At 38.2% G+C, this 16,610-nt stretch overlaps 1 protein-coding gene across 1 annotated transcript; it reads left to right on the top strand.

Moving 5' to 3' along the window:
• The first annotated feature begins 7,984 nt into the window (after nt 1–7,984).
• LOC120534546 (jerky protein homolog-like) lies at nt 7,985–9,559 on the top strand. The gene has a single exon (XM_039762142.1). The coding sequence runs from the start codon at nt 7,985–7,987 to the stop codon at nt 9,557–9,559; it is 1,575 nt and encodes a 524-aa protein (XP_039618076.1).
• The last annotated feature ends 7,051 nt before the right edge of the window (nt 9,560–16,610 follow it).

The raw sequence follows: 16,610 nt of genomic DNA, 5'->3' as shown, positions 1-16,610 counted from the left end.
CATCCCATACCACTTTTAAAGGTGCTCGTTTCTTTGTTAAATTAGATAAGGGTGTAGCGATTTCTTTGAAATGCGGTACAAAACGGCGATAGTAACCGGCCAATCCCAAAAATGCTTGTACTTGCCGCTTATTTAACGGACGGGGCCAATTCAGGATGGCATCAATTTTAAGACATTGTGGTTTAACAACACCCCCACCCACTAAGTAACCTAAATATTTGGCTTCTCTTAATCCAAAGAAACATTTCTTCGGATTAAGGCAAATCCCGGCTGACACTAGCGTGGAGAGTACCGTTTGAACCTGCCATACATGATCCAACGTCATCCAGTTAGGCGGTACAATATGAATTGTGGGGCCGTAGCAGTGTGTCTATCAGATTTTGAAAAGTAGCTGGTGCCCCGTGCAAACCAAAAGGAAGAACCCTGTATTGCCAATGTCCATTGGGTGAACTAAAAGCGTTTTTTTCTTTAGCAGAATTCATTAAGGGAATTTGCCAATACCCTTTTGTCATGTCGAGTAGTTAGGAATTGAGCGTTCCCCAGTCGATCGAGTGAATCATCTACTCGCTGCATGGGATACGCATCAAATTTAGAGACCTGATTAAGTCGACGAAAGTCGTTACAGAACCTCCATGACCCATCGGGTTCAGAAACCAAGACAATTGGACTAGACCAAGGGCTATAGCTTTCTTCAATAACCCCTAATTCTAACATTCGTCTGATTTCTAACTCTACTTCCGCTTTCTTTGCCTCCGGGAGCCTATAGGGTCTCTCTCTGACAATCACTCCAGGGTCGGTAATGATATCATGCACAATCAAGGCAGTTCGTCCAGGTATTTCATCCACAACTTTAGGTACAGACAAGATAGCTGTTTCGAGATCTTGTCTTTGTTTGCGTGTCAAATTGGGACCAAAATTTAGATGAGCACAGGACATAAAAAATTAACTAGGTTGTCCGGAGGAGGGATCATGTTACCTTTCCTTCCATGCTTGAAGTAAGTTAATATGATAAACTTGTTCACTCAGTCGACGATTAGGTTGTTTAACTAAATAGTCAACAAGTCCCTTCCTTTCTTTAATTTCATAAGGGCCTTGCCAATGTGCTAACAATTTTGAATGGGATGTTGGGACTAATACCATAACACGATCACCCGAGGCAAATTCCCGAATGGTGGTGTTCCTATTATAATAATGTGACTGCGCTGCTTGTGCCTTTTCCAAATTCTCTTTTAGAATAGGTTGAATCTTCTCTAATCTATCGCGTAACTGAGCAATATATTCAAGAATGTTTGAAGTAGGGATGACCTCCTCTTCCCATCCTTCTTTTAGCATATCCAAAAGCCCTCTGGGTTGTCTTCCATACACCAATTCAAATGGAGAAAACCCTGTAAAGGTCTGAGGAAATTCCCAGTAGGCAAACAAAATGAGAAGAAGTAACTGATCCCAGTTTCTTCCATCCTCGTTAACTACCTTGCGTAACATTTGTTTTAATGTTTGATTAAAATGTTCTACCAGCCCATTAGTTTGGGGATGGTAGACCGACGTTTTCAGGTGTTTTATTCTGAGTAATTTGGCGACTTCCCTGAACGTTTCCGAAGTGAAGGGAGTCCCTTGGTCTGTTAAAACTTCTTTTGAGATCCCAAAACGAGCGAATATCCCTACCAATTCCCATGCGATATTTTTAGTATTAACTGAGCGCAAAGGAACAGCTTCAGGAAAATGAGTGGCATAATCTACTAGGACTAAAATGTATTTAAAGCCCTTTACCCTTTACCGAGGGGTCCTACGAGATCGACTCCAACCTGTTCAAAAGGGATGTCAATAAGGGGAAGGGGAACGAGAGGAGCTCTAGTCCTTCTTGGAATCTGGAGAAGCTGACACTCAGGACATGAAGTGCAAAATCCCCTGACCTCCTCATTAACTCCCAGCCAATAAAATCGGAGTTTTATTCTCTCCAAAGTCTTGTCGGAGCCTAAGTGGACTCCTAGAAGGTGAGCATGTGCTAATTCACATACCTTTTGCTGAAAAGTACGTGGAATTAACAACAAAGTACGCACTTCACCCCCATGTTCTGTCACTCTATATAATAACTCGTTCTTAATTACAAAGAACGGCATCGATGGCATGGGATATAAGGTTGTATAACCCTAGGGTGATACTACCGCATTCCTAGCAAACTTCAATGAATCATCATTCCATTGGTCTCTTTTAAAGGAGGATGGTGTTAAAAGGAATTGAGCAGTTAAATCTTGAATGGGATCTCTTTCAAGCTCAATGGGTGGGGCTTCTGCCGCTACATCCGCTACGTCAACTGTACTAGGTCCCGCAGAGGATGATGGGACATCAATTTCTTCACACTGGGTACCCATGTGGGTCTGTGCTACTGTGGGACACGGCATGGAGCCAGTCAGAGCAGTATTCTCCATTACTAAGCCTAAATTCTTGTTAGGTACAGTCCCATTTTTATCACTGGTAATTTTATTCCAATCACTTCCTAATATGACTGGAAAAGGGGGATCTGGTAACACAGCCATGGCCATACTAGTTAGTTTCTGGTTCACAGATACCACACATCTGGCTGTTTTATAATACCGGATGTCCCCATGAATACATTTCAGACTAGTTTTTATTCTAGTCCACTGTTGCAGTTAAACTAAATGGGCAGCAACAATAGAAATGTTACTCCCGGAATCAAACATTGCTCTTACCTTCCTACCATTTATAATAACTGCATCTGTGTATGGAAGAGACAAAGGGTTAGTAACAGAGGCACAATACCTTTCTCCCTTAACTAATGAACAATCCATAGGCTCGTAAGTGCAGCTCGGGGACAGATGTCCGATCTCCCCACACTTAAAACATTAAGGGAGACTGGCTGGTCTGTCCCTTCTATGGACGGCAGGTTCGGGAGGTTGTCAGGTGGACTCAGGGGCTGCCCCAACTACCTGTTGGGTCCGACGAGTGAACCGTTCTGACTGCCCCGATTTACAGGCCGCACAATGACGCTCCACTATTTTTATTGTGTCCAAGTCCTCGAAATTATGTTTGCGGACTTGCTGGGCGATATGTTCAGGGAGGACATGTACAAAGGTCTTGCACGCTAGGAGCTCGGCCATTTTATGTGAGGTGTTTATATCGGGCCTTAGCCAGCGACACACCTTTCCCCAGGCTTCAAAGCCCTGAGTCCTCTCGCCTGCTGTTTCAGTGACACGCCATAGCGTTTAAACACCTCCAGTTTGAGAGCATCGTAATCAGCAGCCTGCTCCTCAGTTAAGTCATAATAGGCCCACTGCACTGACCCCATCAGATAGGGAGCCAGTTGGTACGCTCATTACGACCTTGGCCAAGTGTTCCGCTTAGTGGTATGCTCAAAAATCAAAAAGTAAGTCTCAATACCATCCGATTCAGTCAATGTAGTCAACTGAATTGGTTGTGACTGAGCCACCTCCATCCGTACACCAGCAAGAGAACGAGCCTCGGCTTCTGCCAGTTGGGTCCATGATTCTCCCATCTGGATTTTCAGGGTCTGGAGATCGCCCATAATGGTATTCAGCACGGTGTTAAGGTCCTGTTCTTCTGACATCTTCGAAAAACAAATCCTGCCCACTACGCCAATTGTAATAAATGATCTTGCACAAAAAAAAGACTTCTACAAAACAGAAAAAGGTTTGGGGACTGTCCCCATATATTGTCGTCCAGACAATAACGAAACTGATTCAGATGACTTTTTAGTACATTGAATGCTTTACTGTGAACAAAATGGTGTTTAAATAACAGAGGGAATGATGGGACAGGAAATGGTTGGCAGGAAGTGACGATTGGAGACAGGAAGACAGAATCAATGTCATCAGGAATTGACAGGAAGCAGTGGATTGTGGGACCGGAAATGATTTTGTCATGACGAACCAGAAGTGATGTCGTTTCAGCCATTTTGAACCCAGAAGTGGAGCTTCTTAGTTTTCGTCAGGTTTTCTGTAGGCGAAGAGATTCAGGTAAGTAATATATATATATATATATATTAAATATCAGGCATATAGGTATAGAGGTTTACGTATATATTACATTTTCATACATTTTTCAGTCTTGAGGTACCATTGTTAACCAAGGAAGCATGTTTAATACATTTTGATTCTCAGTTCTGATAGAACTTTAAATGTAAGTAAATGTGCAGTATTACATGTAGGAAGTAAAAATGTTAGGTTTGAATACACAATGATAGGTCTGAAAATCAAAATTAAATTATGATAAGGATTTAGGAGTCGTAGTGGACTCTAAGCTATTGAGTTCCAGACAGCGTTCAGAAGCCATTAAGAAGGCAAACAGAATGTTTGGTTATATAGCATGATGTGTGGTTTACAAGTCCAAGGTTATGCTCAAACCTTATAATGTACTGGTGAGGCCTCATCTGGAGTACAGTGTACAGTTTTGGTCTCCAGGCTACAAAAAGGACATAGCAGTGCTAGAAAAGGTCAAGAGAAGAGCGACTAGGCTGATTACAGGGTTACAGGTGTTGAATTATGAGGAAAGATTAAATGAGATGAGCCTTTTCAGTTTAAGCAAAAGAAGATTAAGAGAAGACATGAGTGAAGTGTTTAAAATTATGAAGGGATTTATTACAGTGGATCAAGACTTCAAGGCTGTTATTTGAAAATGAGTTCAACAAGAACACGGGGACACATTTGGAAACTTGTTAAGGGTAAATTTACAACAAACATTAGGAAGTTTTTCTTTAAAAAGAGAACCATAAACGCATGGGGTAAGTTAACAAGTAGTGGAGTAGACAGTAAGACTTTAGGGACTTTCAAAACTCGACTTAATAGTATTTTAAAAGTATTAAGTGGATAGAAATGTTGAGTTTTGTTGTGCTGACTGGCCTGTTCTTGTCTAGATTGCTCTAATGCTCTAAAAACTTCCAGGTTCACTTTACATTAAATCCTCTGTTGCTCTGTGTCACCAATGATCTCTTTTCAGTATTTATGGGCTGATTATATAGTTTTTCATATGCTCACAGAACTTTATTTCAGGTTAGGCAACACTTTGATAGCCAAATCAAAGAACAATATTAAAGATCATCAATGCTTTACATAGGGATGAACAATGGTTGTTTAGTACACACAGCCTCATTCAACTTGATTAGATTAGATCAAATTTATTAATCTCAAGGAAAAATTTAGATGTTTACAACAGCAGAAACAAAAAACAAGACACAGACTCACAGGACAAATAATGCAATCAATAAATAAATACATAGTCATAAAATATAAATATGCTAAATATGAATAGTATTTGTGTAGAAATTGCAAATTAAAGAGTTTAAGTCCGTGCTGTCAGGAGGAAGCGTTTAATTGCTTGATAACAGTCTGCCTGGCAGAAAAGATCGGCAGAGGCTGTTCTTGGCACTTCCAGGAAAAGTGAGCCTGTGGCTAAAACTGCTCCATGACAGTACCTCCTGGGGAAAATGAAGGGTATTTTTCATGATGGCATCCAGTTTTGCCACCATCCACTTTCCCACAACAGCTTCCAGTGAGTCCCTGTGAAGGAACAAGCCATCCTGCACATTCACTTGCCTGGGTAATACATAAACTTAGCCCCAAAGCAATCCACGTAACATGGCTGGTCAATAATTAGTGGGCCCTGTTAGGATATAATTTATGTTTGGTAAGCAAAGTTAACACACAATCATTAATGTTTTTTGAAGTTTGCAATCCCACAATTATTCCACCACCTTTATAAAAAATTGTGCATTTTGTAACTGTAGAAGTTTTTCTGTCATGAACCAAATGCCTCATCTGCCCCTTTTAACCTCTTACCACACAGGCAACTTACTGTGATATAAATTAAGTGGAGCTGTAGCACAGATTGTTTAAATGCTGTTTGTGACTACAGTGTTTCTTGTTAAACTAGTTGATCTAAACACTGAATATAAAATTAAGGAGATTTTATTCCTTCTTTAATGGAAAATGATGAAGCGGCTGCACAAGTGACAATTAAGCAGTATTAAGAAAAAGCTTTACCATGCACTTTAGGACTTTGTGTTTTTCTTGTGTCACAAAAATACTTTACATGCTTTATTTATTACGTTTCTGCTGGTTACCATAACATTAAATTTACATTTATCCATATCTTGTATAATATTCTCTGCCAAAAGAATCTCCGACAAAACACCCAATGGACTAAATGAAGGATAGAGGAAGCATAAAGACAGCCTTGAGAAAATACATAGAAAGGCATATTAGCAATGAAAAGTTTATGGGCTGAAATCTTTTTCTGAATGCAAATATGTGATGCCATCATAAAGTTAAGTGTTTATAGAAGGAATCAGTTAAACACCATGGCCAATTCTTTATGTCATAGGGAGCAACAGTAAAAAAGAAAAAAAAAACACACAAAATGCCTCAATAAAATGGCAAACCCTGTCATAAATAAAATAAATTGCAGCAAAGCTCTGTGATGTATGCATTTTTATATTTGCTATTTTGTGCTTAAAAATATTTTGAAATTTTATCAGTTTACCCTGCTTGATTTATTTAAATATCTGCACCAGATTTTTGTTCTGTTTAACTTCAAGCACATTCAGGCATTAAAAAAGCAAATATAATAATAGTGATTATATATGCATTAGAATATGATGTTTTGCTAAACTCTGTTTTAAAGACAGTATTTCTTTTTAAACTGTCATTTTCAAACTACTTCCATGAAGCCTGGGGTCCTCTAACGGCTGTACATATATGATCTGGTCCTTTCTGTAACTGCAGTTCAGTAATGATTTTAAGCAGATCTTTGTTATGAAGGGATAGAAGAAAAAAGAATATTGATTTATTTTGCATTTTGATGGTAGAGGTGACTAAATATAAATAAGGTTCTAGTAAACAAGTTATTATATATTATAAATAGACATATTGAAGTGAATGACACAAAATTTTCTTCAACTAAAGGAGATTGTGGTATGAGTCATACAGTTTGAGAGTCTAGAAAGTTGCAAGCAGCTTTAAATATGACTCATGGCAAACATTCTTTGCTGCTTCATTATTTCTATCCTTACCTATTAATATGACACTAAAAAAGAATGGCTGACGACTGAAGAAGGTGCACCGCCCCAAACCCATACTTACCACCTTCTACAGAGGCACCATAGAGAGCGTCCTGACCAGCTGCATCACAGTCTGGTATGGAAACTGCCATGACTCCGACCGCAAAGCCCTTCAGAGGATTGTGCGGACCGCTGAGCGCATTATTGGCAGTTCACTACCCAGTCTCCTGGAGATCTACACCTCACGCTGCCTTCATAAAGCCACTAGCATCATGGCTGATTACCACCACCCCTCCCACCAACTGTTTACTCCTCTTCCATCTGGAAGACGACTCTGCAGCATCAGGAGCAGGTCTGCTAGATTGTACAATAGTTTCTTTCCTCAGACAGTCCGGATCCAGAACACCATGCTGCCCTCCTCCACGCTGGACTCTTTACTCCTTACCCTCTCTGGATTACATAGCACTACATAACACTGTATATTTCTTGTTATTACAGTAGAGTCCCGCTAATCCGAACAAATTGGGACCGAACCCTGTTCGGATTAGCGAAAATTCGGATTAGGCGGAGTTTTGTCATATAATGCCATATATTGACTTTATGGCGTATTAAGCGTCTGATGTGTCAAGAATTAAAGGTAAGAAATTACGTATTCAAGTACACTGCTATTTAAACTGCACTGTAGTGTGACTGTGATCGGAGGTAAAATCGATATGACGGGCGGTACGTGAGTAGTAGCGGAAGGGCAGTGACCTAGACCTACGCATTCCTCTTGATTTCCGTTCCCAAACTATGAGTCACTGAGTCAGTGTGCCACCTGCTACTGCCGAGTGATGTGTTTTGTGCAATGTTATTGTTCGTGTGTGCGCACTTGCCCTGTGTTTTGTGAGTCCTTGTGAGTGGTGTGTAGTGTGGTTTCTTTACATTCTGTGCTTGTCCCTGCTGTTAATCATCATGGCAAGCAAACGTAAACATAACTCGTGTACATTGAAAGAAAAACTGGAAGTGTTGAAAAGACTTAACAAAGGTGAAAGTGCCACTCAGTTATCGAAGGAATTTGGTGTCGGGAAAGCAACAATTTCCTATTGGAAAAAGAACAGAGGTAAAATTGAGCAGTTTTGCGCTACCACAAGTGAAAAAACGATTGAAAAACGTAGCAAGACGACAGTGTCTTCTTACGAAAAATTGGACGAAGCACTTTTCTTATGGTTTACACAAGAAAGACAGAAAGGAATCCCTATCACTGGCCCTCTAATTCAAGAAAAGGCACTTCAATTGAACAAGCTCATGGACGGTGACGTATCATTTACGGCTAGTTGTGGTTTCTTAGACCAATGGAAGAAAAGACACGGAATCAGGCAGCTTACAATAACTGGGGAGAAATTGTCAGCGGACAACAAAGCAGCTGTTGAATACCTTGAGGAGTTCAAATGCATCATTTCTTCCTACTTGCCCCAGCAGGTTTACAACGCAGATGAGACAGGACTTAACTTTAAAGCATTGCCTACCAAAAGTCTTGCATCACAAGAGGAACGATCTGCACCAGGGTTTAAAATGGATAAACAGCGCCTAACTGTGTTGGCCTGCAGCAATGCTTCTGCCACAAATAAGCTTCCACTAATGGTTATTGGCAAATCGGCAAAACCACGCTGTTTTAAGAACATGAACATGAACTCTCTCCCTGTTTTTTACAGAAATCAAAAGAAAGCTTGGATGGATCGTGCCTTGTTCCAAGAATGGTTTGACAAGCAATTTGTGCCAAAAGTAAAGGCGTTTAACAAAGAAAATGGATTGCCTCCTCGTGCTTTGTTACTTATAGACAATGCTCCGTCACATCCAGAAGAAATGCAAGTTGTTTGCGATGATATCAAGGCTATTTTTCTCCCACCAAATGTCACATCGATTTTGCAGCCAATGGACCAAGGGGTTTTGCAGGCTTTGAAACAGAATTATAGAAAAATGCTTCTTCGTAGCCTACTTGAAGATAATGAAGAGCTAACAATTTTGGATAAACTCAAGAAAATTAACATCAAAGATGTTATTTACTGGGTTGCTGAAGCTTGGGAAAACACACGCAAGGAATCCTTACAGAAGTCTTGGAAAAATCTCTGGCCTGAGCTAGAGTTTGTCCAAACAGTTTTCCCCCCGACAAAAGAAAATTGCGAAGTTCTTCAATTGGTGAAAAGAATGCCAGGTTGTGAAAATGCAGAAGAAGAGTGCGTGGAAGAGTGGACGGCCGTTGACGACTGTGGCCATGAAGAATACACAGATGATGACATTGTGGCAGCTGTGCAGGGAACGTCAGCTGATCTCGGCGCAGACGACAGTGAGGAGGAAGGGGACGCACCGACTGATGTTGTTCCACACACTGCCGCAGCCAGTGCCCTTGATCTCGCTTTGCGCTACGTTGAGCAACACGCCGATGCAACCCCAACAGATGTTATGTTTATGCGGCGTTGGCGAAACATTGCTTCTTCAAGCCATTTTAGTTCGTTGCGTCAGAAGAAGATCACTGACTTTACCTCTTAGATAATGGTTTGCTTTTTACGTTTTGTGTAAATGCTGTACAGAACATGGATTCTACATATGTGATTAAATTCGAACTTGTTTCAATTTGAAGTAAGGCTGTATTTTGGATTTTTAGTTAGACAGCGAAATTGAAAAATTACAAGTTTCTTAAATGTACATTAAACGTACGACATAACTTGAAAAAACTTGTTTTCTTTACTTTTCCCAGTTCAGAAATTTTATAAAACTTACTGTATTTTTTCCCCTAGTCCTGTTCGGATTAGGCGGATTTTCTGATTAGCGGGGTTTGGATTAGCGGGACTCTACTGTATATATATATATATATATATAATATATAATATATATATCTTGTGCATTGCACCTTTTGACTCTGGAGGACGATATTTCGTCCTACTGTGTACTGTAAGTATATTGTTAGGATAACAATAAAGCTCTACTTGACTTGACTTGACTTGATAGTGTGAGTTTGCTCTTAAATAAATATTGTCCTGTAGCTTTGGTGAAACTACATTTACTGGGGAAGTAAACAATTTTTCATTTGTAAATGTTTTAAATACTAAATATTAACAGTAAATTGACCTTTAAATCAAGGGACCAAAGAGCTAAGATAAACTGTCATCCCAGGTCTAATGCTACCTTTGTTATATTACAGGGCCCAATTTGGTTATTTGTGATCTCATTTTTATTAAAATAATACACAGTTAATTGACAAACATATCTAATGGAGCACAAATCAGAAATCATAAAAAGAATCCAAATCTCTTCTGTGTGTAGTGAAATGAGTAAGGGGTCCATGGTAGTGTGTCTGTTTTTACTTTCTCGTATACAAAATATAGGGAAAGTATTGTAATTGTCCAAAAATTTGATTTCGAGATTTTGATGAATCTTGACGTTGTAGACCTCCCTGAGTCTGAAAATACCATTTTTGAGATTTATGTATGTGTGTGTGTTGTGTGTATGTACTGTAAGCATGATAAATTGAGTACGCTTTCAATTATGTCAACCAAATTTTGCATACAAGTATTAGTTACAAAATATATATTTCTATCAACTTTTGAGCTATTTCTTTTAAAAATTTCTACTTTTATTCATGCCGCTGCAGAGTCCAATTTATTCAATTTTAAATTTATGATAACTGTTCAATATATATTGTTAATTTGATTTGTTGTTGATGGTTCTTTAATGTACATCATATAAAAATATAATCATTGTCTTGCGGTTTACTCTTTAAATATCCATCCCCATATCTGAGTATCTGCGGTGGACTGGTCCCCTGCCCAGGGTTTGTTTCCTGTCTTGCACCCTGTGTTGGCTGGGATCTCCAGCAGACCCCCGTTACCCTGTAGTTAGGATATAGGGGTTTGGATAATGGATGGATGGATGGATGGATATCTGAGTAGACGAGAAAGTCTAGGGGAGACCACTCCTGATTTTTTTAAATAAAAATAGCGAGGCAATGTAGACCCAGTGAGTGTAGGTGTGTGAGAGAAAATTCTGTTTGATTTTGTCTTTAAAGTCTCATTTAAAATGTCTTAAATCATAGAGGTGGACTGTGTGTGCAAGACAGCTAACAAGCAAAAAAATGCTTATCTCAATGTAAAATGCATTTAATGCAGGGATGTGGAATTACTCATGCAGATGTTTTGAACCTCACAAATGAATGAAAAAAAGACAGAATGAAAAAAAGAAAAAATAAGGTCCAAGATTGCATCTGAGATTGCCATACCAATTAACCCACTATACAGCACAGGCTTCATCGTGTGGCATTCTACTGGCTGTCAGAAACAGGGGTGATCAATAAAATGCTGGAAGGCCGGCACACATTTCCTAAATGTGACATTTCAGTTGTTTAAATTGACATGGTACAGCTGTGAGATCAGTAATTGGCATATTTGACATATTCATGACAAAAAGACACATAATGTTGCATCTGTTTTAATCATCTTCTTCAAAGGATTTCATGATATGAGAAGTTAAGACCACTCATCTAATGTCATTTAATGCTTTTGGGTGTAGTTTTTGCTATTTGAATAATTTTTGTCTATTTTCAGAGTCTGGATATATCTGATTGTAAATCCAAAGAAAAGTTGTAAAGAGTTGCTCTGCACAGGAGTGAAGCAGTCACCCACTTATTTCATCTGGGCCAGAGCTTTTTTTTTTCGCCCCCTGCTCGCTTCACTCCCCAATAGGCCTGCACTATGTGGCGTTGTGAAGAGGGGGGCTGAATGCAGCACAAGGAGATCCAGTCACTCCTCCAAAATCCCCCCTTAAACAGTGATACAATGGGAAACAAACACAGTTTTTTTTTATCTCCTCTTTGCTCCATTAGCTGCTCGCTTGCTGCTGCTGCTGTGCCATGTGATCTGTATTTTTTACGCCACTTCAAACATTTAAAAGCCTGTACAGCAGCTGTCCTTTTGTCTCACTGCATTGTCTCTCGTCTCTCCCAGACATCCTCTGCTTCTTTAAGGGGTCCCACTCCCTAGGCACACCCCTATGAAGAGGAAGATTTTCTATTCTTTTAACTGAGATTCACTCATGAAAGAGACTAATGTTTGTTTGAAGTGTTTGAAGAATGTTTCTGTCTCTAAAATCTTCTGTGTTTCTGTGCAACTCTGTGATCCAAGCTTGACAGCATATGTGGATTTCATGTTCACCAAACAACAAATCTTTTAATTCTCACGGATACGCCTCTTCATTGGGAAGAAACACTATTCAATCTTATTTCACTGAGTAATAATTTCTGTTTGTTTGCGCTAATGCGATCTTTACTATAATTTTTTGAGACTTTCGAATTTTCCTACTTCCATTATCTCTAACCTGCTCTGCATATATGTCGCACCAATGTTTTTGAATTCTTTATGACGTTCTACTTTGCCATCTACTCTTTGTCTTTTTCTTGGCACAAAGTCTCATTTCACAGGGCGTGAAAGTGTCTTTCTGAGAAAGTTTCGTCTCGTCTCTCTGAACAGGTCTCATCTCGTCCCAAGATTTTTTTATGTAATAGAGAGATGTATTGAAGGACTCTTTTGGCATCATTTTTATTAAAGAAGACCTGACTCTTGGTTTCAGTCCTTAATATGTTCTTTTGCTTACTCATTTCCAAAGCAATATCCTGTGTCTTGAATCTTAAATAGAATACATAAAATTTTTAAGCCAACTAATAAGTCATTTTTAACCCCTGTTAATTCAGCATGGTTATTGCATTTAGTGTGAATGCCAGCCATTATCTTCATGCCAATCCCCAATAAGCCCAGGTTATCTGTCTGCAGTTTTGATTCTGTCCTTGCGTGTTGTCTTCTTTATTTCATACTTTACCTCCTTCTGTAGTTATTTCTGTTAAGTTAATTTTCCATGTTGAAATGCCCCATTTCTTCAGTTTCTTAGTTCCATAGGATCTGTGTTAATTCAGAGATTGTTGTTACAATATATTTTGACTGATAAGATGGGGATTATGGCATCCTTGCAGAATTTTATATTACTGTTCACAGTGTCCTTGAGTTCATCAGTGTCAGCACAGGATTCTTTACAGTTCAGTCAGTGCATTCAAAACAGTCACTAAGGCATTCAACGGATTCCTCGTTCCAGGTTTTTATATGTTTCAATTCCAGGTTTTCTCTTTTAAAGACTGGCTTATAGATAGGAATAAGTTGGAACCAGTTATGATCAGATGAACTCAGCAGGGGTTTGGTTTTCAATTCATAAGCACCTTTAATGTTCCCAGGGCACTGATCAAGCAGTCTGTTGTGATGAGTTGGGTATGTGACATGCTGGTAAACAAGACGCAATGTTTTATTCAGTGAACATTGGTTAAAATCACCCAAAATAAAAGAGTCGTGAGACAGCGATTCAAACCTTTTTATCATATTTACCCTTTGGTAAATATAGCCAATCATAATTTAAATTTGTGGAAACTCTCCATACAAACAAGTGGGACACAACAAGAAAGACAAGTTCCACATGCTTCAGGCACACTTTTTCTCTTACCATCACTAATTTACACCATTATTTACATTATAAAAGCAGAAACCATCACTGTAAGACTTAATAGTGATGTCAGAATCTCTGTCCAAATGAACGGTGCACCAATTCCAATGATCATCAAGTGCTCACCATAATCATTTTCATTCAGCCAGGTTTCTGTAAATGCCATAATATATGCATTTCTAACTAGAGGTGTTTTGGAAAAAGCTGAACATTTCCCATTGTAAGAGCCGGTAACGTAGGATGTACAATTCAAAGTTTTTTTCAGTCTTTCTTGAAAACCTCCTCTTTTCCCCATTTTTCATTCCTTTATGGTTGCATTACTATTACAAGAAGATACTGCTTTAAAAATAGTGGTATGATATGCTAAGACATCAGGTGGTAGATATATATATCTATTTTCTATTGTCCTTGTATTAAAAATGAATTGTATTTTTGTTTACTGTAACAAGCGCGTTTGAATTACTTGGTGAAAAAGTCTGTCAGCACACCAAACTACAACAGAGAACATGTTTACTAATGTAGACTTTAGACAATTTATAAACCTTGTTCATAAATCATATAGATTTTTTTTTGTATTTATGTCATCTTGGCTGGAAAGTGAAAAAGACAGCCCTTACTCTTCCCACATTAATCTGGCATCCCTAGTGTGAGCATCTTGTTAATTGTTTTAATTAATTACGATCAAAACTGATAGTTAATTGAGTGATCATAAAACATTCCTACAATAGGTAGTAACATTATCTTGTTGAAAATTAGATCAATGCACAATTGCCACAAAACATCACATGATGGAACAGAAGTATTCCCACATGTCAAACTGCCTCTATCAAGAAGCAAATGTGACCAGCGATCATAGATGATGACGCACAGCCTTATTTACCTACTGTTCTGATTTTGTGTCATTTGACATTACTTTCAGTATTACACAATTGTTTTGTTCCCAGTATATGAGAATCTTATTTTCTTAAATATGTAGGAAGATGCTCTTCACAGAAGAAAACCAATCAACAGTCCATGGTAGTTAAAGTTTCTTTAAAATCCACATTCTTTAGATGATGGAAGCACTCTAGCAATCTAGTGGTGGTCATGAGATTACTAAAAATCTAGCTACTTGTTTTCATGGCCATGCTGAATTCCCTTGATAGTTTCCAATGAAATATCCATTACCTACTGTAAGCATCCAACGATAATTTGTGGCACAGTCCATCCATCATTTATCAAACTCTCCTAATCTAGTTTAGGGTGATGTGAGTAGCTTTAGACACCAGTCTGGAACATCAGGATACATATCAATCACTGACCACTTTGTATAAAGGCAAAAATACTGGCACGAATTAAAGGTGCTATTTAGTTTTGCATGGAAGAAGAAAAGCCATAATGTTTAGAGAAAAAGCTATACAGATAGGAGACTGTGCAAAAATTCCGAAAAACAGTGAGAAAGCATGGATTCAAACTCGGCACACAGGAGCCTTCAAGCAGCAGTGCTACTGTAAGTACTACGGCACTATCTCGTGTGCTAGCATGGTCACTGTATTGTGCATAAAGAAAATAAAATAGGTGTACAGCAATAGTACTATATGAGTTTTACATTTCATAGACTAGTTTAATAAGTATATATAATATACATAAATACAATATTTTATTACAGTTACAAATTCCAATGATTAGTACAGTCTGTTTGACCAAAAGGCAAGCTGAGCAAGGTTCATCTGAAAGACAAAAATAATGTAAAGTGTTAATACTGTGTAATTCTGTTTTAATGTATCTGATTGATGTAAACTCCACTTGTCACATCAACATCACTTTTATATTTGCTCTTAATTATATCTATATAATCCCTTCAGTTTGCTCAAATGTCAGTTATGCAATTCTTAACATAGTTAAACATCATTCAGATGTACCGTACTGTAAAATAAATGTGATCTTTGCAGAAAAAAACATTAATTAAAAATTTGCATTTAAACAATGTATTTCTAGACAAAAACGTAATAGATAGCATTTTTGGCTGTTGGCAAAAGTGCTTAAATTGCCCACAAACCACATTTCTAAATGTCATTTTCTTCTATAGTATGTTTATCATTTTATGCTGACTGAATTTTAAGAAGAACATCTAATTACTTGGTGTAGAACATCTGCTACTGTAAGGGATTTTATGGATTATTTTCAAAGTAACTTACTGTACACATCAATCATTTATGTATATTACATAAGAACTTAATATATTTGACAAGAATAAGCCATTCAACTCCTAATTCCCTATTTTCCATTTTCTTAACCCACTGAATTTACCACTGTGTTGGTACTGTAGTCATTTATATTAGTATTGCAAGTAGGAATCACCAATGGAGGAGCTGAAACACACTAACATAGATAGATAGATAGATAGATAGATAGATAGATAGACATTTAAACTCAATGCAGAAAGTAACAAAATGGGAGGCAGCAACTGTTATGTTCACTAATTAATTTTACAAACCTGTATATTCCAGTTAAAACCATGGGGGGTTTTCCTGAAAATTTTGGAGGCACAACAGAGAACAGTTGCTCGCAATGAGTCAACCGAAACTGGGAAATCAACCAAATTGATCTCCCTGAAGAAAGACACAGGGTAAAATGCACAACTCCCTCATAGTGCCCAGGTTAGTATTTGAAACCCATAAATTTGGAGCTATCATTTGAAATTGCTAAGAATCATAACTCTGGAACACATCTCCAAAGGACAGCCTGTGGAGCTTGTTCCCTCTTTCATTTATTTCTACATAAGTTAAGTTGCTTGCATTTTTTACTTATACAGTCATCAACATCATGGAACTTATCCTTTATAATTTCAAGGAGCTGGAGAAGTAATCTGCTGAGACAGAGGTTCACCCTTTCACAAGCGGTTGCAATGCTCACGATTCGGCCAGCATTTCGTTGTTTTGCCACCAGGAGTGGCTGTTGAATGAGTAAAAGACGAAGATCTACAAAATAAACAAGTTAAAGTAACTTGTTTTAATTTAAATTTAAAAGAGCAAAATAATTCAAATTTCCTTTAAGAAAGCTAAGCTGTTTCAACAAAACAGGC

The sequence above is a fragment of the Polypterus senegalus genome, chromosome 8 (genome assembly GCF_016835505.1).
Source record: "Polypterus senegalus isolate Bchr_013 chromosome 8, ASM1683550v1, whole genome shotgun sequence".
Classification (NCBI taxonomy): domain Eukaryota; kingdom Metazoa; phylum Chordata; class Cladistia; order Polypteriformes; family Polypteridae; genus Polypterus; species Polypterus senegalus.
This window is presented reverse-complemented; position numbering and strand designations above follow the sequence as displayed.

Excerpts from the sequence above, each read along its gene's own strand:
- LOC120534546 (XM_039762142.1), top strand. The coding sequence starts at position 7,985 with ATGGCAAGCAAACGTAAACATAACTCGTGTACATTGAAAGAAAAACTG.